The 15,905-nt window shown below is 52.6% G+C and overlaps 1 protein-coding gene across 1 annotated transcript in view; it reads left to right on the forward strand.

Moving 5' to 3' along the window:
• PTPRF (protein tyrosine phosphatase receptor type F) overlaps positions 1 to 15,905 on the forward strand; it is a 254,792-nt gene that overhangs the window by 235,523 nt on the left and 3,364 nt on the right. Inside the window, 5 exon segments of the mRNA XM_086617772.1 lie at positions 1,658 to 1,833; positions 9,698 to 9,817; positions 10,936 to 11,090; positions 12,417 to 12,702; positions 14,616 to 14,794. Of these exon segments, the coding sequence (XP_086473898.1) occupies positions 1,658 to 1,833; positions 9,698 to 9,817; positions 10,936 to 11,090; positions 12,417 to 12,702; positions 14,616 to 14,794 (916 nt within the window).

The following is a 15,905-nucleotide window of genomic DNA, read 5'->3' on the forward strand; positions in this document are numbered from 1 at the left end:
CTCTGTAGAGCCTTCCTACCCTCAAGCAGATCCACACTCCTACCCCACTTGGTGTTGTCTGCAGACTTACTAAGGGTGCGCTTGATCCCCTCGTCCAGGTCATTGGTAAAGATACTAAACAGAACTGGCCCAATACTGAGCCCTGAGGAACACCATTTGTGACCAGCCACCAACTGAATTTAATTCCATTCACCACAACTCTTTGGGCCCAGACATCTAGCCTGTTTTTTACCCAGCTGTTCAAGCCGTGAACAGCCAGTTTCTCCAGGAGAATGCTGTGGGAAACAGTGTCAAAGACTTTACTAAAGTCTAAGTAGACAACATCCACAGCCTTTCCTTCATCCACTAAGTGGGTCCCCTTGCATAGAAGGAAATTAGGCTAGGCAAGCAGGACCTATCTTTCATAAACCCGTGCTGACTGGGCCTGATCACGTGATTGTCCTGTACGTGCAGCGTGGTGGCACTCGAGATGATCTGCTCCATTACCTTCCCCAGCACTGAGCTCAGACTGAAAGGCCTGTAGTTCCCCAGATTCTCTTTCTGGCTCTTCTTGTAGATGAGCATTACATTTGCTAACCTCCAGTCAACTGGGACCTCCCTGATTAGCCAGGACTGCTGATAAATGATTGAAAGTGTCTTGGTGAGCACTTCCACCAGCTCTCAGTACCCTTGAGTGGATCCCATCCACCCCATAGGCTTGTGTGTGCCTGTGATGCAGCAGGTCGCCAACCATTTTCCCTTGGTTTATGGGGGCTTCGTTCTGCTCCCCGTCCCTGTCTTCCAGCTCAGGAGACCAGGTACCCAGAGAAGAACTGATCTTACTATTAAAGACTGAGGCAAAGAAGGCGTTAAGTGCCTCAGCCTGAAGTACATAAGTAAGGCATTAAGTTACATAAGTAAAGCATTAAGTACCTTCTCTCCTTGGGAGACAAGGAGATTCCTGCTGCTTTCCCTCCCTGCAGCCCGGACAGCCCATGCTGAGCTGGGTTTGGAAACAGCCCCAGGCCTCTGCTTTGCCACATTTGTTTTATTAAGTGTGTGTTTGCATTTTAAAGGCCCTTACAAGAAAGTCCTTTCCTTAAAGTGGTGGGAGCTGGACCAGCCTCTGCCAGCAGGCAGCAGAATGGGGGGAGTTCTCACGCTGAGGAGGGTTTCAGTGGTGGTGGGAGGAAGGTCTCTGGCTCCTCTGAGTCCTTGTCCCTGCAAGAGGGATGGGAGGACATCCCTGCCTGACATCCCCTGCTAACAGAGGCAAGCTAATGAAGCAGCTTCATTTTTAAAAGGTGCTCTAGGACCATAACAAATAGCTGGTGAATTTAAGACAATTATTTCAATCAGTTGCTTGGGGCCAAACAAGCTCCTTGATATTCCTGTCTGTGAATTTCCCTTTGTGTGCGGGTGGCAGCTGTCTCTCTGCTTTGGTGCTGCCTGCTTGTTGCATTAATGTGGGAGTTACAAAGGGTTCTTCTTTGTGGAAATACTGTCCTTGTCCTTTGCAGGATCCCTGGGAGACATTCTGCCATAACCCTGTAAAGGAGACTGGTCAAGAGCCTTGCGAACATGCCACCCTATTCCCCTGCCTGCAGGGCCCAGCAGAGCTATGGGCACAGGATCGTGGGCTGACCCTGGAGTAACGATTCACCCTCTTTCTCCACAGGGGTCCCGGGCAGCGATTACATCAATGCCAATTACATTGATGGATATCGGAAGCAGAACGCCTACATCGCCACGCAGGGACCTCTGCCAGAAACCCTCAGCGACTTCTGGAGGATGGTGTGGGAACAGAGAACAGCAACTATAGTCATGATGACCAGGCTGGAGGAGAAGTCCAGGGTACCGTGTGTGCTTCCTCTTTTCTGGAGCTGGGGGTGGGGGGCAGAAGAGAGGGATGGGAACACTTTACAGCGTATGGGCATCCAGGGAGATGCAGGTCCAGTGGTGTGGCTCACTGCTGCAGGCACCCCAACAAGTGCCCAAGTGCCTCTTAAGCATATCCCTGTGGGGCAAAAGGGCGGCAGAACCTCCTGTCACTGTGCTGCTCATTAACCCTTGCCTTGCCTGTGTGTCAGCGTGCACACCCATCCTTTCCCTGCCTGCATCACTCGCACCAAAAGGGAGAAGGGAAGGCTCTGAGATGGGGAGTGTTGACAGTCTCTGAAAGCCTGGGGGCTGCGTCCCAGAAGCTGAGAAGCTTCGGTGGGTAGGTGGTATCAGCAGCATCTTGCAGCCTGACAGGGCCGTGGCATCTCTGGCGATAGAAGGGAATGGCTGACGGGGTCTTATTGCAATAACAAGACTAATTTGTGTCTTGTCCAATGACAACATGTATAAACGATCGGCTCATACTGCCAAGATTAGATATTCTGATGTAATAAATGCAAAGCTGCCTGCAAACTGTGGTTAGAGCGTGAGGTGGAGAAGAAGGAGCAGGAGCCCTCACTGTGGATGATGCTTATGGTGTCTCACGACAGAGGTTCTTACTCAGCCCCTGAAGCAGGAGTTCGTTAAGCTGTGACCGACGTGCTCCCGTGCCCAGATGGACCCTTTGGGCAAAGCCTGCCCAAGCAGGAGGCAGCTTCTGCCTCTCGTGATTCAGTTTGTTCCTAAAAGTAAAATTTTAGCAATGAGCTTTTGTACTTGCAGAATATTTTAGTGTTGCCATGCCAACAGCAGGAGAAGGGGCTGTGTGCGCTCAAGCTGTGAAGCACTGGTTATTTTTAGCCCAATAAGCTTGTTCTTGAGAAGCAGAAACTGTCAAGTTTGGGTTTAGTTAAAACTTTTGCCTGCATGCTCTCCCTCCGTTTCAAAGCTTTAGCACCAAAATGCTCGCAGGGGTGTCCTAGCCCATGCTGGCTGGGAGGAAGCAGCTGGAACAACCGATCACCCTGGCAAAACAGATCTGCTTTTCCTGCATGTACAAAAACAGGCTTTGTTCATGGGCTTCCCTGGATCTACAAATGCCCCACAGCCTGCAGGGAAAAATAGCATTCCTCGGAGACGAGCTGCCTCTAGAGATCCAACCCCAGCTTTGCACTGTGCTTCCCGCTGCACGGCTCTGCCTCGTCTGCCCAGCGGCTGCCATCGCCCACCCCAGCCCAAACAGGGAGGTAAATTAACCTGACCCGTCCTGTGGCTCAAGGCTCGACACGTGAGCTAAGCAAGATGAGGAGCTGCTGATCAGCTACTCTCTGCAGCTGGGGGTTGTATGGGGGACTTCTTTGTGCCTTCACGTTTCAGTGATGGAGCGTGTATTTGAAGTACGAGGAAAAGCCCTTTTAAGTTGCCAAGTAAATCCATGCCTGGAGTCCTGACTTACTTAACTTCTGGGCTGCTTAGTTATGGGAAGGCACTCCAAGATGCGTGTTTCTCAAAGATAACAGGTTTCCTTTGACCCCACAGGCACTTGTCTTTGCCTGAGACGCCTGTGCTGCTGAGCCGTGCGTTATCTCCCCCCAGCACGCTCCCTGTCCTATCATCCTGCAATTACCTCCTGCAGTATTGGTTTGTGTCCCAAACACAGTGCGTGTGGTCAGGCTTTCGGTGATGGGACGGGCACTGTGAATCCATGTCATGAGCAGGGGGTGACCAGAGCCCTCGCAGAAGTTGCAGGCAGCCTGCCTGGCTGCCCAGGGGCTCTAGGCTGACCCGACTGGACCCAGCCCCAGCATTCACTCCCTGACACCACTGCCCACGCCCTGCTGGCTCTCTGGCGTGTCCCAAGCACTAAGGAGAAATGGGCAGTTTTCTCAGGCACTGCTGGAGAGACAGGTTGCCAGTGGAGGCAGTGGGGAAGCCCGGCTGCTCCTGAGTTGCACCAGCCCTGCACAGCAAGGACTTCCCTGCGTGTTTGGTGGACCCTGGAGGTGCCTCTGGGCACCCCCTCACAGGAGGGCCCTGCTGTGAGCTGGGATGTGGACTTGCAGATTATTTTCTCTGGGTTTTTTGTTGGCTTCTCCAACATCTTCCAAGGCAGGATGGCTTTCAGCCACCTTCCTGCTCTGCTTTTCCTCATGCTCCTTGGGTGAGGGCTAGAGCTCACTCAGGATCACACCTTTCTGGGACCAGGGAAGATCCTGGTCACTGCCCATAGCTCCCAGCTTTCGGCATGAGTCACCATTTTACAGTTTACTCCACTCCAGAGCCTGCAGACCTCATCTGATGCAGCCCCTTGGGTCCCTGCTGCATCACTGCCTGCTGATGTTCACACTGCTGTGGGACAGCACTGCTCCATGTGTCACGTGGAGTCACAGCGTTATTCACAGGTGACCTTGCTTGAAAGTAGCCTTGCGCAGGGGCTTTGGTGCAGGCACAGGCCTGTCTCTCCAGCTGCAGAGCCTGGTCTGGGCAGCAGGGCCTCATGGAGAGATGCCCAGCACAGAGCAGGCTCTGCCACCTTGCCAAGCGAGCTCCCCAAGTCCTCCTCAGCAGTGCTGTGTGTAGATAAGCCGACCGGGACCAGCAGCGCTTTGCATCCCCGTAGGGGTGACACTGCTTTAAAGGGCTCCTGAGCTGCAGGGGGAAAAAAAAAATCTTTAAAGAGCATCAGCTTTCATGGTTTGCAATTACAGCTGGCTTGATGGTCCAAATCATCCTCCCTTTTTCATGTTTTCACAAAGCGAGCAGCACATAAAGGATAGAAATGGCTGGATTGTGCAATTTAGCTGCCTTCAAAGCTTTACAATCAGTTTCAGAATCATTTGGTGGCTGTTCAGAAACACACATTGTAGATTAGCTTTCCTGAAGCTGCGAGTGTAGCATGTCTCAGCCGGGGTGTGTTGCACAAGAGAGATATTAAAGCCGGATTTCTCCTACCCTGGGCTATCCCCAAGAGCACAGCAGAGCGAAGTCTCCCACAGCAGCACCGTCAGTTGCTCTTTCCCAGCCCAGAGCACCAAGCAGCCATCATAGAATCATAGAATGGTTTGGGTTGGAAGAGACCTTAAAGATCATCTAGTTCCAACCCCGCTGCCATAGGCAGGGGCATCTTCCACTAGACCAGGTTGCTCAAAGCCTCATCCAACCTGGCTTTGAACACTTCCAGGGATGGGGCATCCACAGCTTCTCTGGGAAACCTGGTCCAGTGCCTCACCACCCTCAATGTAAAAAATATATTCCTTAGATCTAATCTAAATCTCCCCTCTTTCAGTTTAAAGCCATTACTCCTTGTCCTATCACTACACACCCTTGTAAAAAGTCCCTCTCCAGCTTTCCTGTAGGCCCCCTTTAAGTACTGGAAGGCTGCTATAAGATCACCCTGAAGCCTTCTCTTCTCCAGGCTGAATAGCCCCAACTCTCTTAGCCTGTCTTCATAGGAGAGGTGCTCCAGCCCTCAGATCATCTTTGCGTCCCTCCTCTGGACACGTTCCAGCAGCTCCATGTCCTTCTTGTGTTGGGGGCCCTGGAGCTGAACACAGTATTCCAGGTGGGGTCTCATGAGAGCAGAGTAGAGGGGCAGAATCCCCTCCCTCAACCTGCTGGCCACGCTTCTTTGGATGCAGCCCAGGATACGGTTGGCTTTCTGGGCTGCAAGCGCACATTGCTGGCTCATGTTGAGCTTCTTATCGACCAACACCTCCGAGTCCTTCTCCTCAGGGCTGCTCTCAATCCATTCTCCTCTCAGCCTGTATTTGTGCTTGGGATTGCCCCAACCTACGTGCAGGACCTTGCACTTGGCCTTGTTGGACTTCATGAGGTTCTCACAGGCTCACCCATGAAAGTCCCTCTGGATGACATCCCTTCCCTCCAGCATGTTAACCACACAAGACAGCTTGATGTTGTCAGCAAACTTGCTGAGGGTGCACTCAATCCCACTGCCTGTGTCGTCAACAAAGATGTTAAATAGCACTGGCCCCAGTACTGACCCCTGAGGAACACCACTTGTCACTGATCTCCACTTAGACATCGAGCCATTGAATACAACTCTTTGAGTGCGACCATCCAGCCAGTTCCTTGTCCACTGAGTGGTCCATACATCAAATCCACGTCTCTCCAATTTAGAGACAAGGATGTTATTCGGGATAGTGTCAAATGCTTTGCATAAGTCCAGGTAGATGACATCTGTTGCTCTTTCCTTATCCACCAACACTGTAACCCCAGCACAGAAGGCCACCAAATTTGTCAGTCACGATTTGCCCTTAGTGAAGTCATGCTGGCTGTCACCAATCACCTCCTTATTTTCCATGTGCCTTTACATAGTTTCCAGGAGGATCTGCTTCATGATCTTGCCAGGCACAGAGGTGAGACTGACTGGCCTGTAGTTCCCTGGGTCTTCCTTTTTTTCCCTTTTTAAAAATGGGGCTGGTTTCCCCTTTTCCAGTCAGTGGTAACTTCACCGGACTGCCACGACTTCTGAAATATAATGGATAGTGGCTTAGCAACTTCATCTGCCAATTCCCTCAGGACCCGCAGATGCATCTCATCAGGTCTCATGGACTTGTGTGACTTCAGGTTCCTTAGATGGTCTTGAACCTGATCTTCTCCTACAGTGAGTGGTCCTTCATTTTCCCCATCTCTGCCCTTGCCTTCCTGGACATGGGCAGTGCAGCTAGAGCATTTGCCAGCAAAGACAGGTAAAAAAGTTGTTGAGTACCTCAGCCTTCTCCATATCCCAGGTGACCAGGTATCCTGTTTCCTTCCAGAGAGGGCCTACATTTTCCCTACTTGTCTTTTTATCACCCACATACCTATAGAAGCTTTTCTTGTTGCCCTTGATGTCCCTGGCCAGATTTAATTCTATCAGGGCTTTAGCTTTCCTAACCTGATCCCTGGTTGCTTGGACAATTTCTGTGTATTCCTCCCAGGCTACCTGTCCTTGTTTCTACCCTCTGTAGGTTTCCCTTTTATGTTTGAGTTTGTCCAGGAGCTACTTGTTCATCTATGCATGTCTCCCAGTGTTTTTGCCTGGCTTCCTCTTTGTTGGGATGAATTGCTCCTGACCTTGGAGGAGGTGATGTCTGGGATGTGATCTCTTCTGGCACTTCTTGTCCTGAGGCAGGGGTGCAAAGAGGCTGGTGCTCATGGGCTCTGTGGCCTGGCAGCCACGTTCTAGTCCAGCCCTCTCACTGGCAGTGATGCCATCTGGACCTTGCAAGTGGGGCCAGGAGCAGAGCACAGCTCTCCAGCTGAGGAAAGGTGCCCAGCTGCTTTTGGGCACAGGGCATCAAAGGAGGAGGGACAGGAAGCACTCAGCAAAGCTGCAATAAATGGCTGTTCAGGACATTACTGTGCTCCTTAAGTTAATGAGAAGCAAGGACCGCCAGAAGAAAACATCTCTTATCTGCTTTAGTGCCACAGTGCATCGGCTTCAGCATAAAATTTACAGAGCTTGAAAATGAGGCATAAACATTACGGGTAAATTTGGCAGAAAATGTGACTGGCTCTTATCTGGTCATGAATAAATAATTTTCAATTACCAGCCCAGGCGCTGCTATTATCCCGCACAGGGAACTCCTCTGAAGTTTGTTTTGTGCTCGAGCGCGCAGGGCCCTGTAGCACGTGGGTGGCAGGAGGGGACCCTCTGCCTGGAGCACGGGCTCAGGCGCAGGGACATGCTGTGCTGCTCCCCTGCAATGTCCTCTGCCAACCACACCGAGGGGGACACGGCAAGCAGCTGTCTTCAGCGCCTGCAGGATGCCATTCTGCCCTTCCCTCACCTCCTTTAGAGGTGTCACCTCGCCCCCAAGCCAGGCAAGGCAAACTCGGGTGGTCGGAGATGCAGCTGCAGCTGCTGCTCGCTTGTGAGGATAGGATCGGTTTAGCTCTGAAATAAGGTTTGTGACCTCTGAGTTGTTCGCTCTGCAGCTGGTCAGCGTGAAATAACAGGCTGCTCTGTGCCAAGCGAGGAAGACAAATCTGAGATTTACGCCGGGAGCACAGACCCGAGGCAGCATGGCAGCCTGAAGGGCAGGAGACCCCGGGCAGGAGGCAGCGGAGCGGCTCTGGACATGCAGGCGCCTGCAGTGCTCCTGTCAGGCAGCCTTGCTCCAGGCACTTCTGCCAGGGCAGGGCTTACTGAGAGCCAACCCAAAAAAAAAAAAAAAGCAGGGACAGATGCATCCCTCTGACCCCAGGTTGCTGCACTCCAGCAGCCAGAGTACAGGATGAGGGCTCTTAGCTCTCACAAGCCCCACCCTGCTTAAAGTGCCTTCAATTAAAAGGCAGAACTTCATTGATTTCTAATTAAGCCTGTTGTTTCCCTTCCCACACATTCCCCTGTAAACATGCTCGGCTAATAATTAAATTACTATTCCTTGACAAGCACAGATGATCTTCCATTCACTCCTCTCTCCCAGGGCGGGAAGGCATTTTCGGTGCAGTGCACATGGGTGGGAATGAAGTCTTCCTCCTGTCAACCAGGCACCGCAGCTCCGCGGGGCGGGCGAGCCGGGTGCCAGATGAAATAGGGATGCTGAGGGTGCCAAATTAAATAGGGAGCTCTGGGCTGGTGAGAACAAAACCGGAGGAGTAATTTGCAAACATTGAGCACTGAATAGGAGGAGGAGGAGGGCATCAGCAGGTGAGCAGGGAGGGATGCACAGGGACATGAAGGGGACAGAGGGATGGGGCCCTGGGAATGTGTTAGGGCTCTCTGCCAAGTGGTCTTGCAGCAGGAGCTGTGACCAGTAGCTCAAAGTGTTCTGGCTGTGGGGTTGAGAAGGGGAGAGAAAGGACCCTGCAGGGCAGGGAGTCTCTAGGGAGCAGCAGTGATTTCATGATGGGACAGTGCTGCCTGCAGGAAGGGCTTGAAGGGATGGTTTGGCCACAGTCTCTGTCTTCTTGCAGAGAGAGAACAAGTTGTGTCTGTATCTGAGCTGGTCTCTGTGCCATGCTGTGGAGCAGTTTTTGAAACACCTGAAAGACATAGATTTCCAGAGATGTGCCACCCACCAGAAGGGCAGGCTGGTGTCTCTTGGGGAATGCTCACCCCTGTCATGGGCTGTGTCCCTTCTTTCACCAGAGTGGTTTACTGTCTGGGGCCCCTGGTGGCAGGGTTACCCCAGGGACTAGGGGTGCTATAGGGGGAAAGTGGTGCCTGTTACATACTCTACCATAATGGACGCAGAGCTGTGTCCTGTCTCAACTCAGTGCTGTGAGTTGAGGACCTTGGACTGAAGAGCAGGGAGCTGGTGGGGATGCAGGCTGCATCTCCCTCACCTCGACTGCCCTTCAAGCAAAGCCCTCCCCAGAGAAACCACCACTTCCCCTGCCCTGCTTCACCAGCCCTCCTCCCACCAACCCACAGCTGCTGACTTTCTCTCCATGCAGACAGAACTCAGGCAGAGGAATGCTGCAAGCACAGTCCCAAAGACTCCATCTTCCCAAAGAGGGGGTAGAGAAGAAAAATTATGGCAGGCACAAATCACTGGTAGCAGTTGCTGCACACTGTCTGCATACCTGGTGCTGCTCTTGCTGGTGTGTCTGGTGGCTTTGTCCCCTTCACCGCTTCCCACCAGTGGCTCCAGAGGGGGAAAAAAAAAATATCCCCTCTGTGAATGTGAATCTTATGGAAAGGAGCCCAGGGTGTGCTGCCTCTCTGCTGGGGACTGGGACACTTGGAGAAAAGGAAATCTGTGTGTTTGGATCCCACACACAGTGACTCTTTTCCATCTATACCCTTTGAAGGGCAGAGCCCCGTTCCTCACCCTGAATGCCCCAGCCAGCAGCCAAGCACTGACCCTTTCTCCTCTCCTCCCTGCAGGTAAAGTGTGACCAGTACTGGCCAAGCCGGGGTACAGAAACCTACGGGATGATCCAAGTGACCCTGCTGGACACAGTCGAGCTGGCGACCTACACCGTCCGCACCTTTGCACTGTACAAGGTATGGCCTGGCCAGGCTGTTTCTGCACCAGGTAGCACACAGCCGGTGCCATGGCAGGGCACTTCCTCGGCTGCCCAGTGCTGCGGGGTGCTGCACGGCCCACAGGCAGAGGCCACCGACTGTGCCTGGCTTGGGCAAGCATGGGCCGTTTCTCACAGCTGGGCTGCAGTGGGAGACCGGCTGCAGGTTGTGCATCTGGCCTCTACTGGACTTTGGCCAGAACACCTGATGCTCTTCTGTGTGCATCCAGACCCTGCGATGGGCTCCAGAGCCGGGGCTGTGCTTGCCTCTGACGAGTGTACAGGTAACAGCTGTCCTCCCATTAGAGGGACAGCATGGGAAGCAGTGAATTTTTAGCACTCCTGTCACTAATAATGCAGATGTAGGGGCCATGCTGACGTGGGCACATGCCCTTCTCTTCTGTGGGCTGCGCGCCTCATTAGTGTTTGGAAATCCCTGGGGGCAGTGCTAGCAGCAGCGTGTCGCGGCAACGCAAACCGGCTCCGCAGCGGCTGCCTCTGTGCGTGATGGAGCCTGGGCCGTGCTGGCTGAGAGCCCAGCAGTGGTGGTGGGGACACACTCACACCCCAGGAAGGCACCTCGCCCCCAGCAGTTGCCCAGCCAGTCCTACGGCGTTGCTGCATAGATCACTCAGCAGCACCTGACAGGAGCAGGGCAGCCTCTGCAGGCGCTGGGTTGATCTGCCATCCCAGAGAGCCATGATGCAGAGGAGCAGGAAGGGAGCTGGCTGCTGTGGCCCTTCCATGCCTAATGCCCATTTTTCCCTGAACATGCAGTGAGCATGTGAGTAGTGACCCCATGCTGTGCAGAAAGGAGTCTTTCACCTTCCTGTCAGTCTGCTCCACTCCCACAGAGCTGCTCTGCAAGCTGTATCTGCTGGATTTCCAAGGAGCATCCATGTGTACAGAAGCCTTGCAAGAAGCCTGTATTTTGCCTCCAAATCTTCAGTGGCAAAAGCCCAATAGGCTCATGATCGCGCACAGCATTACATGCCTGTTGTTACCCAGCCAGCTGGGTACCTTGTTACCCCATCAGTGGGTTCCCATCCTAGGGTGAGACAGTTCTCACGCAAAACAACTCCTCTTTGTCCTCAACAGAATGGCTCCAGTGAGAAGCGAGAGCTTCGACAGTTCCAGTTCATGGCTTGGCCTGATCACGGGGTACCGGAATACCCCACCCCAATCCTAGCTTTCCTGCGACGGGTCAAGGCCTGTAACCCACCGGATGCTGGGCCCATGGTTGTCCATTGCAGGTAGGACTGTGTGTTTGCAAAGCAGCACCTGGGCACGTGCCTCCTGCCTGCAGGAGCTTTAACCTGTAGAGCTAGAAGTGGGGTCTCCTCTTCCTGTGAGGAAGGTTTCACAGTAGCATAACCTGCACTGCATGCTCGGGCTGGGAACAGGACAGCAACCAGCAGCAGTAGTGCAGTGGTGACATTTGTATTGCTACTGCTCTGTCAGGTTAAACAGCACAGTGTATGGAGAGCCTCAGAAAACATTTTTTCCTGCAAAAATGCAAGTACCATTTAAGAATGAAGTGATCTGTGCCCAGCATAAGTAGGTGATACCTTTCAGAGGCACATCACTGACAGACGTGTCTGCAGCGGCCTCCACAAACACTCATATATGGTGTTTACAGTAGAACTCTTTTCACAGGGTAGAAAGGCAGCTCTTTAAGCAAAATATTAGTCTACTAAGGTTCAGCATCTTATCCAGGCAAGATTTATCTATACCGGCCGAGTGGGGACTGTTACTGAACAAACCACTCCATCATTGCTGTTCCAGCATACGCCTTACCAGCAGTGTTTAATGCTCTTCTTTCATGCTCTGTTTCAGATGGGAGCGGGGTATAATTAACACCCAAACGAGCTGTATTAAAGCCCTGTTAAGGATCTGACTTGCACCATAAACGAGGAAATGTCTACTCCATATCTCTGTCTGTGTTTACATGTCACGACAGCCTGTCTGTTGTTTTCAGGGTGCTCTCAGGGTGAGCAGTTTGGGAATTGCTACTGCCCTTCCAACAGATGTGGAGAGGCATCCAGTGCTTAAGCAAAGGGCTCGGCATAGAAATGTGTGACCTCACCCTTCTGCTTTCCCCCCTCAGGCTGGCTGTCCCCATTTTATGAGTTAGGAAGCAGTGACCCAGGTTAGGGGACAAGCAGGCTTGAAATTCTGGTCTTCATGGTGTCAGGGCCCAGCCTGGACTTCAGGTCTTCTGCCTCAATGCACATGTACGCTGTCACTCTCCTGCCTGTTAAACACATTTTTCCTCCTGCTGTGGAGGTGCTGTCAGCCACCGCAGGGACAGCAGAGTGACACTGTGTCCCTTCCGCTCCATCAGTGAAAGGGGGACAGCAGAAGGGCTGAGTACCCTCCCACATTCTCCTGTGCCTCTCTTTCTTGCTCCTCGTGTCACCTCTTGTTTGGGACTCAGCTCCTTAGCCATCAGTGTGGGGAGCAGCCTTCACTCCCCTTTCATGCACTCGAGGTCCAGGTGCTCTCTTAAGCAAGAGCAGAGCTTGTTCAGTGTCTGTAGGAGACGGTGTCATCTCAGGCCATGTGCTTTGTTCCCACAGTGCCGGTGTGGGCCGAACTGGTTGCTTCATTGTCATTGATGCCATGCTGGAGCGGATGAAACATGAGAAGACCGTGGACATCTATGGCCACGTAACGTGCATGCGCTCTCAGCGCAACTACATGGTGCAGACAGAGGACCAGTACATCTTCATCCACGAGGCCTTGCTGGAGGCAGCCACGTGCGGCAATACTGAGGTGCCTGCACGCAACCTCTTTGCTCACATCCAGAAGCTGACCCAGGTGCCGCCAGGCGAGAGCGTCACTGCAATGGAGCTGGAATTCAAGGTTGGTGACAGAGCCCCAGCACCCCACTTCCCAAGCACCCTGTCTCTGCCCACACAGCCTCACGGGGCCGCTCATCCAGGGGTTGGGAGAGGAGAGCAGAGCCATGGATCATTACAGACGGTTATTCTTTTGTGTGTTTCTAAACCAGGTAGGCAGTGATTTGAGATACATTTGAATTGTAAAGCCTGTGTCAGCCATGGTCCCCCCTGGATTGGCAGCTTCTGGGGAGGATATAAAAGGCAGATGGATGTGCAGTTCTCAGCAGCACGGTCTGCTCTAGGTTCACTGTGCGGCAGGAGCTGCATCTGAAATCAGATGCAGATCGTGTTAGTGATAATTGATGTTACTGTGAACAACTTGTCTGGAAACAGCTCCAATTTAAATATGTGAGACGTTTATAGCCTCATTTCTTCAATGCTGAGCTCTGTTATCTTTTAACCACCTCGACACCAAGCCTCATTGTCTAGAGTTGGTGAAGGCGGTGTTTTAAGGCACACTGTTTTTAAAAAGCCAAGCCCACGTTTTGCTGTGTGTATCTGTGAATGCCAGCTGCAGGGATTTATTACAGCCTTCGAGGTGGAATTGAGCTCTGCTAAGCACCCATATTCTCATATGAGGTGCATTAGTCCAGTGAACTCATGCAGATGAATATAGCTCCTGCAGGGAGGCAGCAGACCATGCAGGCTGTGAAATGAACTGCAGCAACACAGCTTCACCCTGGGGATTCCCTCGAAGTGACAAAGGAGCAGGAGAGGCAAAATATTGACTTTCTGTATAAACTGGGAATAGCTGAGCAGCTCTGTCTTGTGGTTACAAGAGCTGCTGGTGTCCTGGGCTTGGGACAGTAGAACATGCATTAGTATCTCATGGACACCTGCTCTGAGAAAACCCCTCAAGAAAGCCACAGAATTAGGCTCAACTCTAGCAACTCCGTTGTAAGGAAGACAAAAATTTGCTGTTTCTTCAAGGGCCTCTTTAGAACAGCAATAAAATTTACCCCTCTCTGTGCCCTGGCAGTGTCCACTGCATAAGAAACCCTGGAAGCAGGATATGGGAGGGCTTCACATGGCTGCATCATTCCCCAAAGAGCAACCCTGTCCTTCTGCAGGGAGCCTCTGCCAAGAACCAGCTGACACACATAGAGAGAAGGGTGGCTCTGGAGATGCTGGAGAGAGTCTTTTTGGGAGAAAAAAAAATTAAAAAAAAATAGGGGACAAAAAAAAAGAGGGACTTCTGTTTGAATGTCTCTGCCAGCAGATCTAAGTAACACGTTTACCGTGACTCCAGTTTACAGGGCTCAAAGAGAACCATAAAATGTCTCACGGTAAATAAACCAAAATAGATCTTCTTTACCTAAAACTGTCACAATTCTCATATTTTTCTTGGGTTCTTCTGAGGTGAAAAGTAAATAGCAAGACATTGCTGGAAGATGGAAAGCTTTCCTTCCCTGATGCCACCAGGTGTGTGTCCCAGGTTCAGTGAGGTGCACAGCTTCATGTCCTGGCTCTTTGTGGGTCAGAGAGCTGCTGTGGGTCTCCACTGCACTCTGTGTGTCTTTGGGGCTCTGCCAGCGGGTCAGTGCAGGTGGTTCCCCTGCCGTGCAGCAAAAGCCAGCGGCGAGGCTGTGCCGTGCCTAGGTGTGCAATGCCGTGGCGGAGGGGCCAATGCGCTTCCGAAAACAAGACTGATTACTGGGAAACAGAGCAGCCACGTGCAGCCTCCTTGTAATGTGGTGGCAGAGCCCTTCGTCTGGTCCAGAAAGGCCTGGTCTGCAGTGGCTGTCCCTCACTCAGAGGAGGGAGCGTGGCTGCATGCCCAGAGGGACTCCTGCCGGCCCTGCTGCCAGGATCCTGATTTTGCCCCTGGACTGCTGCATCCCCAGAGAGAGTCTGACATGTCTTTTCCTCTTTCAGCTGCTGGCCAACTCTAAAGCACATACCTCACGTTTCATCAGTGCCAACCTCCCATGCAACAAATTCAAGAACCGCCTCGTGAACATTATGCCGTACGAGCTGACGAGAGTCTGTCTGCAGCCCATCCGGGGTGTCGAGGGCTCCGATTACATCAATGCCAGCTTCATAGATGGATACAGGTAAGGGCCACCTTAGGTGCCTGGGCCAGCCTGTCCTGCCTGCTTGGGAACTTGGGAAGAGATGCCCTCTCCTCTTTCCCAAGGACCAATCCTGGCTGCCTAGAGGTGGGCTGGGGAGCACTTTGCTGCATTTTATCTATTCCCATCTTCTCAGATGCTCCAGTACGTATAGTTACAGTATGTGAAGACTGCTGGTGACTGAGCGCTGCCAGGCTGGCTTGTATTGCTGTACACAGATGCCCACATGGCTGGGGTGGGAGGCTGTGCTGGCTCCTGTGGAGGTTTATAGGATCTTCTGGTAGGCATCCCTTGGCATGTGTTCTGTATCTGCAGCACCTAACGCAAACCTCCTCCCCCTCACTAGTTGTAGCAACAAGAGTGTGCTTGCACTGCATGGCTGATCCAGGCAGGAGCCCAAGGCTCATTGTCCCATATCTGGATTTTGTGGGGGAGTCTGTGGATCCTCAGGAGGGGCAGGGCTGGTGGTGGACACTGGAGAGCCCGTCACTGGGTTCTGCTCCCCAGGATACCTTTTAGAAAGAACAAATGAAGATCTAGTGGGACAATAATACTTATGGTTTCTGTATCTAACTGCTGGCATCGCATTCTCAGATGCTAAGTGCCAGGAGAGGAGAATGCAGGGAAGCAGCCCAGTGGCCACATCTCCTTCTCAGCCAATCCCTGGGCAATAATCCACACTAAATCCCAACGACACACATACAAGGCTCATTCCTGTCATCTCTCTGTGCACCATTACAATAGGGTCACCCAGTGCAGAAGCGGGGGATACAACCATGGATGTGGCACAGTCCCCCTCCAGCTTGGCTCTGCCCAAACACTTCTTAGGGGCTGGTGGCCTCCCAGGAGCAACAGGCACTGCCAAAGGGAACAGATGTTGGTGCTGCCAAGCCAGTGGCTCTGTGCCTCCGTCCCTGCTCCAGCAGCTGAGCCCAGGAAGTGTTCCCAGGGGAAGGGCTATGAGGAGGCAAGAGCAGGCAGGGAGCAGGAGGGGAGCAACCCTGGGAGCATCCCAACACAGCAAACGGCAGCAAGCCAGGCTCCCTCAGGGTGGGACAGAGCAATGAGGAAGGATGAAGAGGCTGGAGAAAAG

Source organism: Tauraco erythrolophus, chromosome 10 (genome assembly GCF_009769465.1).
Source record: "Tauraco erythrolophus isolate bTauEry1 chromosome 10, bTauEry1.pri, whole genome shotgun sequence".
NCBI lineage: Eukaryota > Metazoa > Chordata > Aves > Musophagiformes > Musophagidae > Tauraco > Tauraco erythrolophus.